Source organism: Triturus cristatus, chromosome 1_2 (genome assembly GCF_964204655.1).
Source record: "Triturus cristatus chromosome 1_2, aTriCri1.1, whole genome shotgun sequence".
Lineage (NCBI taxonomy): Eukaryota > Metazoa > Chordata > Amphibia > Caudata > Salamandridae > Triturus > Triturus cristatus.
The window spans coordinates 934,438,042-934,457,683 of NC_140580.1; the positions used below are offsets into that span (position 1 = coordinate 934,438,042).

General features: G+C 47.6%; 1 protein-coding gene across 1 annotated transcript in view; it reads right to left on the reverse strand.

Annotated features, from left to right (window-relative positions):
* EXOSC10 (exosome component 10) overlaps nt 1-19,642 on the reverse strand; it is a 207,905-nt gene that overhangs the window by 62,045 nt on the left and 126,218 nt on the right. Inside the window, exons 21-23 of the mRNA XM_085609870.1 lie at nt 7,137-7,210; nt 5,941-6,121; nt 4,662-4,723 (exon numbers count right to left, since the gene is read on the reverse strand). Of these exons, the coding sequence (XP_085465996.1) occupies nt 4,662-4,723; nt 5,941-6,121; nt 7,137-7,210 (317 nt within the window). The remainder of the gene's footprint in view (nt 1-4,661; nt 4,724-5,940; nt 6,122-7,136; nt 7,211-19,642) is intronic.

Consider the following 19,642-nt stretch of genomic DNA (forward strand, 5'->3'; position numbering starts at 1 on the left):
AGGAGTCCCTCCTCCCAATAGATTCAGTGGGAGCCACTGACAAATCCCTTCTCCTGGTGAGCAACTTGTTGTCTCAGGCTTTCAAGAGCGTGACAGATCATCTGTGCTTGGCACAGCCCTTCACTAGAGGGTCCCCCTGAACCTAGGAGCTTTGCTAGAGAGGGCCCAAGCTCCTGGGGTTCAGTTCCCTCAGGGGCCGACAGGTCTTCTCCCTGAGGAGAGAGGACCCGAGCTTGTGGCTGATCAGAAGCTGGATTCCCAGACTTGTCTTTTCTCTTGGAGGATTGGGCCACTATTCCAGGCTCCAACTCTTCTTTTGAACCCTGAGCTTTGCACTGTGCTCTTGGTTTCACACACACCCATTCAGGTATACTTGGCTGCATGTGTTTTAATTTCGACCTCAGCCCTGGGCTAAGGACTCCAGATCATTTCAAGGCAAACAGATTACAGTAACTGCAGAGGATACCACTACCTTCTTTTGGCCAGCAACCCCTTCCCATTCCAAGGATACTATTGCCTTGGGATGGACCTTAGTCTTGTCAGCATTGACGACTTTGAAGGTCTCACCAGTCAGATACTGTTCTGGAGATAGCAGTTTCTCAGTCACAATAGTGACACTTACAACTGTATCCCTCAGTGCTTCAACTCTAACCCCATTAATATGTGGCTGTTGTCTGTATTTTTCCAGGTTACTGCGCTAGACAGCCGGGGCAGCTGCATCCACTCCACCCTCTGAGACTAGAGTTGCTTCAGTGTGCACTCTGACCTGGTCTGGGCACACCAAGAATCCTATCGGGAGACTTACTGCTGCAGTAGGAACTGAAGGTGCACTAGAGGGACTCATTTTGGGACAGATAGGATTTCCTTTGGTGCCCATTGGCTTTGCAATTCAAGCATCAAGACTTGTTGGGAATCCCAGTTCTTACCCTGGTACCCACCATTGGTCTGTTTATTGTCTCAGGGCCCACCCTCCTGAACAGGGCTTTTAGAAGACTCTTTGTTTTTGTATTTAGATTGTTCACCATCTTTCCATTGTGGGAGGCTTAGCAACCCCTTTCTTTTAGTCACCCCCAGCATGAATTGTCTTCGTTACCCTATACTGGACCCAATGGTCAGCCTTCCTTCCGAATTCTACCCAGTTGGGACTCAAGGTTTTACGAGTTTCCCAGAACCTGATCCTGTACTCCTCAGTGAGGAGTTCAAAGCCCTCAATCAGGTTATCCTTCATGAGGTCATTGGACTCAGCATCTATCTCATCCAGTGTCTGGCGTCTATCCCTACACTTCCCTGAAAACATCCCAGAGTAAAGAGCCCCAATACTTCTAGTTGAGGTTCCTCATTTTAAAAGTCCTCTCAAAGGCTGTAAACCATTTGGTGAGATCATCACTCTCTACATATTTGTGGACAATCCCTTTGGTGATCCTAGGGTCAAAAGATTAAATCTTTCTCCCTGTTTACAACTTTAGGCCCAGCTCAGCCCTTTCCTTTTCGATAGCTAAGAGTTTGGCCTCAAGGGCTATTCCTTTAGCAACTTTTTGCAGCTGAGGATTCTCCTCCTCAACTTTATCTGGGGTACTACTAGCAGTACTCCCACTGACTACTGCATCCCCCTGGGTCATTTGAATTTTCTTCCATTGCCATGGCTCTATCATGCTGAGCAAGTAGTCAAGTAGCAAGGAGAGGAGGAGCCTTAGTAGGCTTAGCCCCCATGGCAAGGCTCCATGCTGTACAGAGGCCCTTAAGTTGGGGGCACTTTCCTACAGAAACCTTCAATAATTACATTACAGTGGTGGACAAAGTATTATTGAGGTGGTAATACAGTCTCTTTATAATAAACAATAACATTTCTTTTAACGAAAAGATAAATCCCAGCGACATCGCCAGCATAAGAAACATTAACACAGTGAGGTGCTAAGATACAGTCAACCAGTGATTGGAGAGAACAGTGATCCGGGAGCACAAGAATACTAATAAAGCATGAGGATGTAGTATTCTTTACAGGTGTGCCTTAAGCTTTTTCCCTAATTGTGATGGTTTTGGATATGATGCAGCTGGTTTTAAAGGGCAGGGTGGAGATGATGTGGTTACATTTCTGCAGGACGGGGATGAGACGTGCTGTAGCATATAAAATGCCATTAAGGGTAGGCAGTGTTGAGTCTGGGAAACCATGAAGCAACTCATTGACACCATTCAGATGTAAGACTGAGGGTTAACTTTCTGGGAGCGAAGTTAAGATTTTTATTTTAACAAGCTATAAAACATTTGGAGGGATTTCCCCCCCCCCCATGGACTTTAGGTACCAAATCGAGGAGACATTTTTCTGACACTGTATGAGGCATTGGAGCTATTCAAACATTCTGGGACAAATGAACACCATGTACAGTGGTAGGGAGTACAATAGTCTGGACTACGTAGATAGTGCAGACTACCTTAACATAAATAGTTATGTGCGCCCATGTATCTGATTAGACTGAATGCTAGCAAAATGAGACACTGATCTAGGCAAAGTAAGAAACAGGACTAGAGTGCTGTAAAATTCAACAGAAGTTGATTTATTAGGCTCTGGGATGCATGCAAAAACACCAAAAGATATGCATAGATGGACTTTGAAGGGGACATGGAGAAGGACAACCACTTAATATGTACTAAGTTGGTTCAAGTATCACCTAAATGGTAAAGAAAACTTCAATAACTAGATTAAAGTAGTGGACAACGTATTATTGGGGTGGAAAGACAGAGGGGATAGGCGATGCAGCCATTGTTTATATGAAACAACAAAAAATGCCTTTCATACAAAAAAAAAGGGAAATCCCAGCCACATCGCCATCATAGTTGCCGAGATAAAACTGCTTACCGGCAACCCTGGCATCATTAGGACCCAGGATGACAGTCAGCTCTAAAACACAACATTACTATCCTCAACTAAGTATTACAACCTCCCCAGTATTAAGGCTCAGGTACCCCCATGTTTCCCAGTATCACCATAGAAATATTCAAATATTGATATAGCTTCTACACCTACAGTTTAGCCAAAGCTATGTATTTTTTCCAGTAACTGACTAAAAACTCCTACATGCCCTTTTGAAAAGATATTGCATAGGACTGGCTTATGCCACAACATTCCAGAGCTCCACAGGTTCCCAAAGAACCAGCACTCGTCTTCCCATGCCCTTCACAATTCCACCAGCACACACATTCAGTGCTTCTGTACCATCCCCAAAAAAACATTTTTCTATCATCTTATGAATGTATACATCCCAAACAATCAAACACACTGTTGCCTCATAAATTCTAGATCAAAAGGGGCAGGCATGTATGTCCTGCTCACTTCCAGGCATCCTGAATGAATCTAAACATGGGCTCACAGAGTAAAGAGGAACCAGCAGAACAGTTATCAGCTTAAGCTCAAGCACCCTAGTTCAGGGCACTTAGGGCAGGAGAGGCAAACACCTGGGCTTGGCCTTCAGCAAATTTGTGGAGAAAACTATTTGAACCCAGACACCACTTATCTCAGAAGACTGAGCACTTAATGAAATAAAAGGGGAATGTGCATAGTGACCCCTGCTCTACTTCCTACCACTCCCCCTTCAGTTTTTGGATCTGCAGTTAAATTTATCAATCAAAAGAAACAGGACAAATGGTATGTATGCAGAGGTTGTTAGAACAGCTTGAGGTGTCAAGTCTACTGCTTCCATGTGCTCCGTATCCCTCTTATAGACCTGTCTAACCATTCAAGAGGCTTCAGCTGCTTTGCCTCTCTTGAGCTCACCTTTCAGTCCAGCCAACCACACGCCCAGTGTTGGCTCTCATAATGCACCATAACTATGCTAGCAGGTGAGACACAAATCACATTACACTCCTCCCTGATTACCTTTCCCTGCTTTGCCTTAATCTGACCGTAACTCTAACCATTCCCCTCCCTCCTTTCAGCATTCTAAAGCAGCCCCAGGCTAGCATGAAGTATTTTTCAAGCAACAAATTCAACATGGTATGCAACCAATTGACCACGGTATCCTAAAGGAGAACCAGCAATGCTATTCATGTTACTTCAAAATAACAAAACTAATGTTAAAAGAGCCAAGTGAATGCATGTGTGTAACTGGACAAAAGAAAGCGAAATAAGCGAAAGAGTGAGAGCAGCTAAAGGGTATCGAAGGACAGGTATTCTTGAGGGAGTGGTGTCTCTACAGACTTCGTAAATGCCTCATCAACTGAGTTCAGACTGTGTGCCAGGGGTCATGAACAGAACAATGTAATGAGGGACTGTTACGTTCTTGTCAGACTAAGACAGGGCAGTTTTGCCATCGCCTTACAAAGAGGTAATATGCTGTCAGAATGGGACATTAAGTAACATAAATACATACAATGAAGTGCTCACAAAAAAGTAAGATTGTTGCCAAGTTAGACTGAGGCTGCAGCAGAAAAAGAGAAGACACCTGCTCTGTGTGTTTTGCCTGAGCTCTAAGACTGAGCTGCAACAGGCATCCATGTCCTGCTGCATCTCTGCTCACTTGTCCTTTGAGCTTTTGCAAAACTGCAACATATAACATGCAAGTAAGTCATAGTAGTATTGTGAAAAGGGCTTCCCTGTTTGACACTTCGGGAACTGCCAGAATGTAGGCGATCTCTGCAATGAACACCTTGTTGAGTACTACGCTTACCTTGCCTGTGGGAGCCTGGCTATTGGGATCAAATGGGGTCTGCTTCTTAGTTGCACTGCCACCTTAGAAAGAAAAAGAGGAGTCTTTGTCAGCAAATTTATAATGTAGGCAAATGGCAGGAGCAAGCAGTCGTATGTGTATGCAGGAATGGGGTATTTGTATAGCGAACACATAGCAACCAGGCAGAGCACCGAACACTAACAAAGGTAAAGATACAGTCAACCCAATAATTGAAGAGTTAACAGGGATCTAGGAGCACAAGAGTTCTGATAAAGCATGAGGATGTAGTATTCTTTACAGGTGGGCCTTCAGCTTTTTCCCTAATTGTGATGGCTTTGAATAAGATGCAGCTAGTTTTAAAGACGGTGTGAGGCAAAAAAAGGCAGGGAGAGATGTGGTTACATTTCTACAGGACGTGGATGATACGTGCTGCAGCATATAAAATGCGATTAAAGGGGGCGGGGGGGGGTCAGTGTTGAGTCTGGGAGCCCATGAAGAAGGTCGTTGCCACCATTCAGATGTGAGAATATGAAGGTTTGAACAGCAGTTCACTTTCTGGGAGGAATAGTTTACGTTTTGTCAGCAGAGAGGGCTGGTATCATGCGGACATTGCTTTCTTGGCAGTGTGTTCCTGGAGGAGGAGGAGGAGGCTGGTTTTCAGGGTGAATGCAAGGGACTCGGAAATGAGTGATGACTCCATCCAGATCCATGCCATTCAGCCACGTTTGCACGAATTATAATTTTTTGTCCTTGGCAAATAACATGAATTCAGTCTTAAACTTCACACAGTCACTGGACATCCAGCTTTGGATGAGGCACACGCAGTATTTGATGTGATGAAGGCTGTATGGAATGGATGAGACTCGAGTAAACCTGAATAGGACATTGCACAAGATGGAACCATGGCAGACTGCAGAGGTGATGGTGATTTTCTATGACCAGAAGTGACAATTTGAACAAACTGGTGCTAATTGGATAAGCAGGAGGAGAACCAGTGAAGCAAAATACCAGTGAATCCCATTCAAGACTTCAGGGTGTGGATTAGGGGGTGATGGTCAAGTGTGTTGAAGCAGGTGAAAGGTCCAGCAATAATAAGAGACACAGATCAATCACCTTTTTCAGCAGTCAGAAAGGTACCGCTATGATTTGTAAGCCAGCCATAGCAGCGACACATGAAAGGACAAGCACATTCAAAGAGACACAGAGCACAGAAGAAGCAGTGAAAGCATGTGGATAAGTAGTGGCACAGCACAGGTGAAGTGCCAACCTATTCCCTTACCTGCAAAAGCCTTGAAGTCTGACTTGCTGTAGTCGAATGGTGTGAACTCTTTGGGTGGCACACACTCCTCTAGTTCTGGTTGCAATGCCTCAGAACCTTTTGACCGTTTTTTTCCTGGTTTTGGAGTTTCTGCCCCAGGCTCACTTGCCATGCGTTCCCTTTTCTTGTTCGAGTTCTCTTCCTGTGGGACATAATGATGAACCAAGCTGGGTTACACATGCTCAGTTATAGGTCTATCTAACGTCACGATTCCCTGCGTATAGTTCTAGGTTTCAACTGTTTTAATTACATGTTAATTATGCAAAAAAAACTGCTCAGTGTGGGAGAGACTGGGACAGAGGAAGTAGATCGAACATTTAGGGCGCCGGAACAATGTGGCAAGGTCTAATATCTTCTGTGGGACAGAAATGGTGAAGCAGTAGCACTTAGTGATCAATGGCTCTGCTGCGGGTCTAAGGGTCTATCCATGCAACATAGGCCCAGATTAAGACTAAATATGAAGAGATATTCAAGGTGGTTGAAATAGTCATTCCCGACCTGTGCATCTGCATATTTTTACTCCAGTTACATAATAAATGTCAGAGATTGGGGAATAACTGCACAATTTTCTCATTCGCAAAACCCAATTCTGTGTGGGTTTACACACACATTCACCACCTGCTTTGAGCAGATGCTAAATGTGTGCAAGGGAGCAGGAAATCGAAGGGGGTGCGGAGAGATGGAGGGGGCAGGACAGGATGTTGCTAGGCAGGCGACAGTAGTACATGCTCTCCTTATTCTTTGGAAGGGTTCCGGGCTGCCCTACAAGGTGATATCATCCGGATTTGCAGGTCAGTATCATTCCCGAGAAATCAAGGGGCGAGAACACCAGGCCACTCATGATTGAGTGGAGGGGGCTTTCACTAGGAAATTCCACTCAACGTGTAATTAGAGCAATAGTGTTAGTCTGTCTTCGCTATAGAAGAGAGAATGAACAAATGAGTACCCATAAATAAGGATCATAAGGACCCATAACTCTAGAGGAGTTTATGCATCAACTAAGCTCTGAACCAAGAAAGACTTGCCAGAAATCTGGTATTTTGACTTTTCAAAGAAAAGAGCCTTGGCTAGGACACTAAGGTGCAGGGTTGCGGATGCAGCTTGTCGCTGTAATTTGGCACCATGGACAAAGGATGTTACTATATATTGGTACGTACCATCGCTTGCTCACGGACTGGAATGATGGCCTCTGCAGCAGTCTGGTATTTTGCTTCAAGTTGTACCCGCGCAGCTGAAACACAATGTATAAATTAAATTTCAGTGATGATTATTTTCTGGGAGGGCACACATCCTTTAATATATTATTACTCTTCATAGGAAGATGCTGATTCAAAACAACCCCCCAGGCCCACTCTGAATGATGCTGCTTAGCTACCAACGCAGCACAGAAAAGGTGGGCATCCAGAATGTCCTGGCCCAAATATAAAGGGAGATTATTAGGCAATAACTCCCCCTACAACTAACTGGGAAACCCACACCAATCAAACAGCCCTCCGTACTCCAGTCAAACCTTACCCCTCCTTAGATTTTCAGCACAAACATACCATCTTTTAAAAAACCCTTCCAAGACCTCACCCTCTGCTTCTTCCACCACCAATTTTACCTTTCCCTGGGATCCAGTAAATTCACCAGACACCCCTAGATCTGAACTCCCCCCACCGCCCCCATCTCCCTCTCACCCTGCAACCTAATTCAGTGAAATCACGCCCACCTTTCTTTGACTCAACCCTCTGGATATTTTCCACAACCCAGTCAAGACTGTTTTTACCTGCACTCAGCTCTCCGATCCCCTTTCTATCCATTTCCTTCCCAACCTCCTTTCTTACAGCCTACCTCCCTCTAGCAATCCCTCATTCACTGTCCCTCTCACCTCATATCTTCCACTTGTATGCACAGCTTTTTGTACCACTCCCTTTATAGTGTTAATACTCTAGCAATTAATCCACAACACAGCTGACCGCTCCATTGCACAACCCTTAAAAAAAATATCAGCAAAGGTATGCCTCACCTTCCCACAATCCAGTCTCAAAGCCTACAATGCACCCCTCCTAAAATCATACTCCACACATCACTGCACCAAATCAATCCATTAATCACCAACGAAGCCTCTCTAAAAACTCAAACCCTCCTACTCTTCTATTCTTAGTTCCCAAGGTCCAAACCAAATCGACACTGTAGGAAAGTGCCCCTTTTTGACATGGTCACCCCACTTTTTGTTATGTATCTGATGCAATTTTGACAGAAGTGCACTGGGTTCCTGCTATCCAGGTCCACAGAGGCAGGTTGCTTTCCCTAAACTGTACAACTGTTCCCCCAATTGGCAATACCTTTAGCAATTCCCTTTAAGTCGTACAACCCTGGTACCTAGGGCATTGAGGCTAAAGAGGGTTCACAAGGGCTGCAGCATATAATGTGCCACGCTAAGATAGCCTCAGTACCAACATGCAAATTGCCATTGCAGGCTGTGTGTCTTTGTGCAGATAAAAGTGTTAACACAACATGTGCCATGCCTGCAAACAATGCATGCAGCATAGCTAAGCCACCCCCTGTGATTTCCAAGTCAATTCTTAGATATCACAAGTGAGCAGTGTGAGAAAGTGGCTCTGTATATACTGTTCCCAAATAGGTACAGTGTGTACAGAGTCCACAGTCTCCAGAGGTTTGGCACAGGCTAAAGTTAGATATAACCTTACTCTCTAAAGTGGTAGCTTGGTCGAGCAGTAAGGCAGTATCCGAAGACAGTGTAAAGCATACACACTCAGTCAGCAAATGGTCTCACACACTCAAGAACTAAACTCTAGGCCAATGGATTGTATATAAAAATATATGGTTGTTTTATTTTAGAACCAACAATAGGTATCAAAATATACTTTCTCAGAATGAGATGCTTTAGTTAAATACTTTGCAATAGGCAATTGACTTTTGAATGCAATAGTTACAGTTTGTTGCAATAGGCAACACAATTTCAAACACAATAATACATTGAGCTAAATGGGAATTTTAAGTTAAATGCAATTGATTAATTTCAGGATTACTTATCTAACTCCAGGACTGGATCCTAGATTCAGTCCTGGGACAGTTCTTGGAAACGAGTAAATACGTTTTAGTTACTGTTGTGATTTTTAAGCAATATTTTGGTATTTTAAAAGTTGACAAACTTTTTCTAATCAAATTACCAATGTTATCCTATGAGAGGAAATTCACTTAGTGGGGTTATGGTTACTTTTTCGGGTTCAGTGTTGGATCCTGGATCCAGCACTAGTAACCTGTAAGCAGTTGATAGAATGTGTTTAGGTTATACAGGTGATTTTTAACGAATATTTGTAAGTTTGCAAAATCGACAGAAGAAATTTCACAGAAAAACAGTCAATGGTTTCCTATGGGAGAAAGTTCAAGTTACCGGTAAAGTATGTTCTTGTTACTTTTGTAATCCAGTGCTGGGCTCCTAGGCTCAGTACTGGGAAAGCTATCTAAAACAGGTAAGTAATTACGTTTGCACAGTTGATACGATTTATTAAGAATATTTGTCGTTTGCAAAAATCGACACTTACAAGAAATTTCACAGAAAAACAGTCAATGGTTTCCTATGGAAGAAAATTGAGTTAGCGGTAAGTAATGGATTGTAATTACTTTTCAGGGTCAGTGCTGGGCACCAAGATCCAGCACTGGGATCTCTCCTAATAGCAGGTGAGTATTTCCGTTTTCGTTACTCGGTTGATTTTAGGTGAATATTTTAAAGTTTAGAAACTCCACACTTAGAAGAAATTTCAAGTGAAACCAGTCAATGTTACCCTATGGAAGAAAAGTGAGTTATCGGCTTTTGGGTAAGTACTCGACTGGCAGAGTTAAGGTTCTGGGCATAGAATCGGGGGTCTCCCAGGGTCAGGTAAGTACAGTTGTTACAGCCTCAGCGGCACAGGGGCAGCCGGGTGCAGAGTGAGTTTAGGCCTAATGTTATCCTATGGAAGGCAGGGAGCCCTTGGTTGGTGGCTACAGGCTAGCAGGCCAGGCGGTTGTGGGAGCTGGGCTCCTGGTCACTTGCTCAGGGCAAATGGGGAAGTAGGTAGGAGTAGAGGTTGCACAGCCAGGGGCACTCGGGTGGCTGGGTGCAAGGTGCTTTTGAGGCTTATGGCGCTCAAAGGATTGCAATGGAGAAGCTCAAGAACGAACAAAGGCTGCACGCTCGGGGACGAAGGTCCTTCAGGAGCAACCACCACTTCGAGAGGTAAGTTGGGTAGTTGGAGGATAGGTAGGTACCCAGGAGTTGGGCACAGGGAGCCGCAGGGCGCTGGGTACAGGGGTGCCTTTTGGTGTCAGGAAATCTTACCCTCTGTTGATCGCGGTTGGGGGGGGTCCCTGGTTCTCAGGCTGCAGGCGTTGTCAGGAGCGTCAAGGTGGGTCCTTGGGTGCCTGATTCGGGGTCACAGTCGCCGGGGGGACATCCTCGTGGTCTTCGTCCACTCCAGCACATGCTAGGCTTGGCGGGTGCAGAGTGTGCAGGGTTCGCGGTTCCTGGCTGCTGCCAGGGGTCAGTTACTTGCTTTGGGCAGTACCACTGCTTGTGGGAGTCACAAGGTAGCCAGGTCCTCCGGGGTTTGTGAGGTTGCTGGCCACTGGAGATGCCGGGATTTAGCAGGAGCAGGTTTGAGGGTCGACAGGCCGGTAGGGCTGGGGCCAAAGCAGTTGGTGTCTTCCTCTTCATAGCAGCTGCATGGCAGGTTTTTCTTTCTTCTTGATCTTTGCGGTTTCGAAATCTGGATCTAAGGAAGGAAGGTTCAGGGTGCCCCTAAATACTAGATTCAGGGGCGTTCCAGGTTGGTAAAGGGTAGGGACCAATGGGTCCCCTTCCTGGGGTGGGTACACCCCCTATCCTGCCATTCTCCTGTGGGAAGGGGGCAGTAGCCTAGTCCTGATTGGGCAGGGCTTCCCATCTTCAAGATGGTGAGAGCCCGGAGATGTGCTTCACCTCGCCTCCCCCACCTGAGGGGTGGGGTTGGCAGAGGCTGGCACACCCCCTTTCCTTCCTTGGGGTTTCCGGCCAGTCTTCCCACCAGAGTGGGGGTCAGAACCGGTAGGGGCCAGTTGCTGAGTACAGCAAGTGGACTGTAGAAGCTCACAAAGGCGGAATGCCTTTGAAGCTTCTCCCTGCCCATCCTGGGGGAGGAGACTTAGCACCTCACCCAGGATGTGCATTGTTGCAGGCCCAGGAGAGCAGATGGCTCTCTATCCAGGGGTCCAGCAACATGTCTGCTGTGTGGCAGCCCCTCAGACCAGACGTGGATTGTAGGTTAGGTTCAGGGGGAAACTCTAAGATGCCCTCTGTCGTGCATTGTACATTAAATCCTGCACTGGCATCAGTGCGGGTTTAATGTGCGGATAAGTTTGATACCAAACTTCTCAGTCTTCATTATGGTGCTGTGGAGTTCGTGTTTGACTAGCTCCCAGCACCATATACTCTTAAATAGCAGCACTGCACTTACAGTGCCCAGGAATGGACCTGGGTACTGTAGGGGCACAGGGCTCATGCACCAGTGCCCACACCACTGGCATAGGGCGCCCAGCTAGAGGGGTGACTGAGGTATGCCAGGGCAGTGTGTGTTGTGGGCATGGCACACAGGGATGTGTGCCATGTCGACTGTTTTGTTCTGCACCAAGACACTGAGCCTGCAAAGAGGTGGGGTGGGGTGTGTGCGTGTGCGTGTCTCAGTGTGTGTGTGTGTCTCAGAGTACAGGGCCTCTAAGGGAGGCACAATAAGCGCTGCTGCCCTTAGGGGCCTTCTCTGGTCACAAGGCCCTGGGTACCTAGGGGCTGACATGTGACCAGAGATGCCAATTGGGTTTTGGATATTAGGCAGTTTTTAGGGAAGGAACACAGGCCCTGGGCATCTCATTGGCAGGAGCCCAGGGCACAACAAGGAAAAGTGCATCAGTGTTCAGGCAAAAAGTGTGTGGGGGGGGGGGGGGTTACTGCAACAGAAACCCACTTTCTTACAAGCAGGCAAGCCATGTAAAGTACATGTGCTGGACACTGGTTATAAAAAATGAAAAAAAAAAGTTCCCCAGCTACATGACAGCTTCACTGAAATCTATGTTGTTTGGGTTTAATAATACAAGGTATTTGATACCACACAGAGTCCTGTGGTGGATTTATTAATACATTCATCCAGAGGGCACCTTAGAGGTGCCCCCTGAAAACCTTCCAGCCTCTAGTGTGCTGGCTGACTGGTGTAGACAAGCCTGCCTCCACAGACAGGTTTCTGACCCCCAGCAGGTGAGGGGCTACCCTTGGAGGGCAGAAACAATGGCTGCTATGGATGGGGGCATTGTCACCGCCTTCAAGCAGGATGGCTAAGTAATCAGCATTTAAAGACAGGAGGCTTCAAAGGCCTCTGCCATATTTGATATGTGACCATGGCTTCTCAAATGCTAACCCCCTGCCCTGGGCACATTTGGCACCAGGACAGGAGGGAAATTATATATGCAGGGAGGCGTGGTGCACTTCCACGCCACTCACACCCCTAAGGTGAGCTTCCAGATGTTCCCATCTTAGTGATAGCAGAATTAGGAACTCTGGGACAGGGTTATGACCACTTCCCACAGCAAGTGGTCATGTAAGGGGTGTCGTGACCTCAAGGGTAAGTAGCCCATTGGTTACCACCCTTCACTCCCCTCAACGCCCCTCTATCTAGTACTTAGGGGAGCCCCTGGCACCAGGAAAGCAGATTCTGTCGACCTATGAAGTACAACAAAGAACCATAAATAGCAAGAACCGAGCAGCAGCAACTGACTTGGCACCAACCCTGCCGGCCTGTGTGCTGTCCCTGACATATGCGCCAAAGACGAGTCATCCTGCAGCTGCTCTGCCTCCAAAAGCGTGGAAGGACAGCCAGCACTTCAATGAGAAACCATCATCTCCCGTGGAGTTGAAGTAGGCCAACGGTGCCAGAGAGGTCCCGAGACCCTCCAGAGTCGGACCCCTCCTTGGGTTTGTTTGCCTGGACTGGACTTCCAGTCACCGCCTGGAGCCTCTTTGTGCAGGCCCCCCGCAGCTGCGAGTTTCTCCTGCAGCACAGAGAAGACGCCGTAAGACACCACTGCACCTGAGCTCTACAGCCCGGTGAGAAGTAGACTGGTGGTGTCCCTACGTGCCAGAGCATCTCTAAGACCGAGCCACCCTGTGGGTTCAACCAGATTGTCTCCCGCCCCCCCCCCCCGTCCCAGCTTTCAGCCCCTTTCTCCCAGAACCGTACTTACCTTAAGTCCAGAAGATTGGTCCTCTAATTCGCCGCTACGTACTCGTATGCTGTATATTTTTTTTCTGATAGGATAACATTACCGCATTAGAGACAATAAAAGGAATATGCTACTTACCAGTATGCATCTGTTCTTGGCATGTAGAGCTGCAGATCTACACACTTGTGCATGGATCGCCATCTGGTGTTGGGCCCGGATGTTTGCAGTTTGTTTTTCCTCTTGAAAAGTCTTTGGAAGTCACGAGGTCGGTGACTCCTCCTTTGGATCGTATTGCGGATGGGCTTCGGCTCCATCCTCAGATTGTTTTTCGCCAGCAGGGAAAGATGGAGCGTAGTAATAACAGTGAAGATGCCCATGTGTGAGTATCTAAATAAGATAAACTGGAACAGATACAGGTAGCCGGGGAGGCGTGTGTAGATCTACAGCTCTACATGCCAAGAACAGATGCATACTGGTAAGTAGCATATTCCGTTCGAGGCATATGAGCTGCAGATTACACACTTGTGCATAGATTACATAGCAGTTCCCAACCCTAGCGGCGACCACCCGTATCTGTTGCAGTGGTTTGAAATAATGTTTTGAGGACAGCCTGGCCCACACTAGCTTGTTGCTTAGTTTGCACATCTACACAATAGCGTTTAGTGAAAGTGTGCGGTGTTGACCATGTAGCTGCTTTGCAGATATCATCTAATGGGATGTTCCCTAAGAATGCCATGGAAGCCCCTATTTTTTGTATAGAATGGGTTTTAGGGGGAACGGATAGCGTTCGCTTTGCTTTGTGGTAGCAGATTTGAACGCATTTTACAATCCACGAGCTATCCCTGATTTTGAGATGGGGTTGCCTTTATGTGGTGGAGAGAAAGAGACAAACAGTTGTTTGGTCTTACAGAAAGGTTGTGTTCTCTCGATGTAGTAGAGTAAGGCTTGTTTGACATCTAGTGTGTGAAGAGCCCTTTCTGCAACGGTCTGTGGTTGCGAGAAAAATACTGGTAGTTCTACTGATTGGTTTAGGTGAAAGGGAAAAATGACTTTAGGGATGAATTTTGGGTTGGTACAGAGAACAACCTTGTTATGGTGCATTTGAAGAAAAGGTTCTTGAATGGTAAGTGCTTGGTTCTCACTGACCCTTCTAAGGGAAGTGATGGCTACAAGAAAAGCGGTTTTCCATGTTAGGAATTGTAGTTCACATTTGTGCAGAGGTTTGAAGGGAGGCCCCATTAGCCTTGTGAGAACGATATTTAAGTTCCACACAGGTGAGGGTGGCACTCTGGGGGGAATTATTCTTTTAAGGCCTTCCATGAAGGCTTTAATGGCAGGTACTCTAAAAAGTGATAGATGTTGCCTGTTTTGTAGGTAAGCTGCAATAGCTGCGAGGTGTAGTCGAATGGACGTATAGGCTAGATTGCACCTTTGTAGGTGGAGTAAGTAGCCTATGATGTGTTGAATGGAGACGTCCAGGGGATCGATGGTGTTGTAATAAACAAAGCGTTTCCACTTGGCGGCGTAGCACGCTCTAGTGGTAGGTCTTCTAGCTTCTCTGATGACGTTCATACAGTCAGGGGGAAGATTTAGGTACCCGAATTCTAGGATTTCAGGAGCCAGATCGCAAGGTTGAGCTGAGCTGGGTCCGGGTGTCTGATCTCTCCATGGTTCTGGGGTAAGAGGCGTGGAGAGGTGTAGTTTTTGGTGCGGTACTACAGATAGTTCCAGCAGTGTGGTGTACCACGGTTGTCTGGCCCACGTTGGAGCTACTAGGATTAGTGTGAGGGAGTGTTGTAGTTTGCGCACCACTAGTGGAATGAGTGGGAGAGGCGGAAAAGCGTACGCAAATCTGCCTGACCAGTTCATCCATATCGCATTTCCTTTGGACAATGGGTGTGGGTATCTGGCGGCGAAGCTTGGGCATTTGGCGTTTTCGTGGGTGGCGAAGAGGTCTATCTGTGGATGTCCCCACATTTGAAAGTACGGGTGAAGAACTTGCGGGTGAAGCTCCCACTCGTGGATCTGTTGTGTCTGTCTGCTGAGCAGATCTGCCACTGCGTTTTGGACTCCTGGGACATGTTGAGCTAGGAGAAAGATTTTCTGGGGTATGGCCCATCTCCATATGCTCTGTGCTAGTTGAGAGAGCTGTGGAGAGTGTGTGCCGCCTTGTTTTTGAATATAATACATGGCTGTCATGTTGTAGGGCTAAGAAGATAGCTAGTAACTCCAGATGGTTGATATGGAGTAACTTTTGTTGAGGTGTCCATTTGCCCTGCATGGTGAGATGTAATAGATGAGCTCCCCAGCCGGAGAGCGATGCGTCCGTTGTCAGTACTATTTGAGGAATCGGGTCCAGGAACGGTCGACCTTTGGAAAGGTTTGTGGTGTTCCACCACTGCAGAGAGCGATGGGTGCGACTGTCTACCTACACCAGATCTGTTAATTGACCCTGGGCCTGGTTCCATTGTCGCGCTAAGCACTCTTGTAGAGGACGCATCTGGAGTCTTGCAGGAGGTACTATGAAGATGCAAGAGGCCAGCATCCCTATTAGTTGCATAAACACTCGAGCTGGAAGGGAGTGTTGTGCTATGAATTTTGTGCGTAGAGCTTGATTGCTTGCAATCCTGGCAGGATTGGGGTAGGCTAGCGCTCGAGGTGTCTATGGTAGCACCGAGGTATTGTTTTATGAGGGATGGTTGTAGATGGGACTTATCGTGGTTTACTGTAAAGCCCAGTTGGTGGAGTAGCTGAATAGTGGTGGACATGTGTTGTACACACCGATTGTATGACCTGGCTTTTATCAGCCAGTCATCCAAGTATGGGAAGACGTGGATGTGTTGTCTTCGCAAATGTGCTGCCACAACTGCTAGGCACTTGGTGAATACCCATGGCGCTGTTGTGACTCCGAACGGGAGCACTTTGAATTGGTAGTGTTGTCCGTCCACTACAAATCTGAGGTACTTCCTGTGAGCTTTGTGCACTGCAATGTGGAAATACGCGTCTTTTAGGTCCAAAGTGGTGAGGAAGTCATTTTGGGAGAAGAGCGGAAGTACCTGCTGAAGTGTCACCATATAAAAATGGTCTGAGTGTATGTATGTGTTTAGGGGCCAGAGATCTAGGATGGGTCGAAGAGTCTCGTCCCTTTTTGGTATGAGAAAATATAGGGAGTAGACTCCCATATTTTGTTGGTTGGTAGGAACGTGTTCTATTGCCTGTTTCTGTAGGAGGGAGATTACCTCCTGCTTTAGGAGTATTAGATGTTCTTGTGACATTGGGCGTTGTCTGGGCGGAATGTTTGGGGGGGTAGATATTAGTTCTAGGCAGTAGCCTGACCGAATTATTTGTGTTACCCATTTGTCGGAGGTGATGGTAGCCCAGACAGGAAGGAAATGTTGGAGTCTGCCCCCGACCGGAGTGGGATGGTCTGGGGGAAGCCATTGGGTAGGAGGTGTGGCAGAGCGGGCGTTGTTTGTTTTGCCTATGCCCTGGTTATTGTTACCCCTGTAGCCGACTCTTTGATAACCCCTTGTGAAGGTGGACTGAGTAGGGGATTTGTATGAAGTGGACGCTGTGTCTGAGGAGTAGCATCTAGACGTACTTCGAAAGGAAGAGCGGCGAAAGGAGCGTCTAGGAGGGTGCGACTGCAAGGCTCCCATGCCGTATCAGTATCCTTTTTCATTTTTTCTAGGGCCTCATCCACTTTTGGGCCAAATAGATGTTCTTGGTCAAAGGGATGGTTAAGGATGGAGGCTTGTACCTCTGGTTTAAACCCTGACATTCTTAGCCAAGCATGGCGACGGAGGAGGACGCTGGTATTGATGGCCCCGGAGGCTGTGTCTGCTGCATCTAGGGCACAACGTATGGAGGTATTAGTAATAGTTTTACCCTCCTGAATTAGTTTGTTGGCCCTAGTGTTTATATTTTTCAGGGAGGTGGTGCATTATGCTTTCTAACTCATCGTAATGTGCCCTGTCATATCTGGCCAATAGCGCTTGAGTACTGGCGATACGCCATATATTGGCCACTAGGGATGCAGTACGTTTTCCTGATGCGTCCAGCAGTTTGGACTCTTTGTCAGGTGGTGGTGCTTCGCCTGACGCCTGGGAGGTTGCCCTTTTACGTGCGGTGGATACCAATAGAGAATCTAGTGGCGCTGGCCCTCTGATGTAGGAGGGATCTGTGGGGGCAGATTTGTATTTTTTCTCGATGCGCGGGTTAATGACCCTGGCCCTAACTGGGTCCTTAAAAACTTCTGGCGCATGCTTTACCACTCCTTTGAGCATAGGCAATATGGAGGTGGACCTATGTGTGGTGTTGAATGTGTCGAGGAGGAAATCCTCCTCTACGGGGTCGGTATGCAAGTCTACCCCGTGATAGTGTGCTGCCCTTTGCAGTAGATGGTTGAACCCCAATGAGTCTTCCGGTGGAGATGGTCTGGAAGGGTAAAGTTTGTCTTGTGGGACGTTGGGGATATCAGGGATATTGTAATCGTCCCATGGGTCTGGGGATCCTGTAGGGGTGGGGTCCCCTGTGGGTAGGTCCTGGGGCACATCCCCTATGTCATCATATGGGTCCACCTGTTCCTCATCGTGTGGAGAAGGGGTGGGAGAACGATGAGGTTGGGGTGGAGAATGCGGGGGAGTGGAGGCGGGGAAGGTGGAGGAGGTGGGGAAAGTATTCTGAAAGGAGAGGTAGCAGAGTCTTTCCTCTTTGGAGGTGGAGGCGGAGCAGGCTTCTCCAAATGTCTCTTTTTGGTAGAGTGTCAAATGTCCAGTTTTTGGGTCCTTGGTGAGTGTTGTTTGCCAGAGATCCGGTGTAAATAGGTCTGGTGAGGTTGTTCGGTCCGTCGGCGCCGGAGCCGTTGGCTTTTAAGGCTTTTCTGTGCTGGTTCGTTGTTTGGAACCCGACTTGGGAACCTCCGGTCGCTTGGTCGGCACCGAGAAGGGTTTCGGCTTCGAAGTATCGGTGCCGGTGGCCTTGTGTGCTTTGGTCGGTACCGAAGATGGCGTCGGTACAGAAAAGCTGGGTTTCGACCCAGAGTGCTTCGGTGCGGGGCTCGGTGTCGAGATGGGGGCCGGTTTCTTTTTCGATGCCGAAGCGTGTTTTTCGGCACCGACGGTAGTCTGGCTTGAGCCCGAGCTGCCGGAAGGCTTGCTTGGCTTCTTTACCGGGCCCGAGGGTGCGGTGTTGGAAGCAGTGTCCTCGGTCTTGCCTAGGCCCGGAGGCGAAGGCGTGACCGGAGCCTTTTTCGGGGCCGGCAAGTGGGGGGGGGGGGGGGGGGGGGGGGGTGGGGTGGATCAGTACTCCCGACCCTCTGCACTGGGGTGATGTCCTCCACATCTGAGTCGTCTGCTTCGGAAGCGCTGACGAGGCCCTCGTCGGTGTAATGCTGTTCTGGAGCGTCGACGCCTTCTCCGAAGATGTTGTCCGGAATCGTCGCCGAGGAGTGTGACATGGTTCTTCTGGCTCTTCGGTCCCGAATAGTCTTTTTGGACCGGAAGGACATACACGCCGGACAGTCTCGAGCCTCGTGTTCAGGGGAGAGGCAGAGATTGCATACCTCGTGGAGATCGGTGTGGGGGAATTTGGACCCACATCGAGGGCACTTTTTAAATGGAGTCCTTTCCATTAGCCAGGACCGGAGTTTGGAGAGGCCCGAAGGCCGCCGTCGACGACTGGAACCGAAGGTCTGTGCCGATGAGAAGGCGCGTCGAGTGGGGAGATCGCGATAGAAACAATACCGCGATTTGGGGTGAGGATTGCGCGTCGATCATCGAACTGGATGAAGATTACATCCGAACCCGATGGCGGAAAAAAACAATCTGAGGATGGAGCCGAAGCCCATGCGCAATACGATCCAAAGGAGGAGTCACCGACCTCGTGACTTCCAAAGACTTTCCAAGAGGAAAAACTGCAAACATCCGGGCCCAACACCAGATGGCGATCTATGCACAAGTGTGTAATCTGCAGCTCATATGCCTCGAACGTATATTTATGGGTTTTCTTCAAAAGTGCTATTTTAAAAAGCACTTACCCAATAACAAAGGTCTTGGTGTTAAAAATTATAGATACAGGTTGTTTTTCTATATTTGTGTGGATCTCCTTATTGAGTGTGGGTAAGTGTGTGTATCGTTTATTGACTGTGTGTATGCAACAAGTCTCGAACACTTATTGATAAGTTTAAGATTGCTTGACCACAAAAAGAGCACCTTGGGAATGTTAAAGCAATCCCTGTCCACTCATAAGGGATACCTGGACTCATTACAAAACATACCTCTTTTTGGTATATTATATAAAGAGGGCAAAACCAAAGGGGATGATGGACAGAGTGATGAACATTGCAAGCACTCACCCCCAGTCAACTGATCTGGGTTTAATCCATCATCATTCTTTAGCTCACTCCGCCACTCCGACTGAGCTAAAGAAT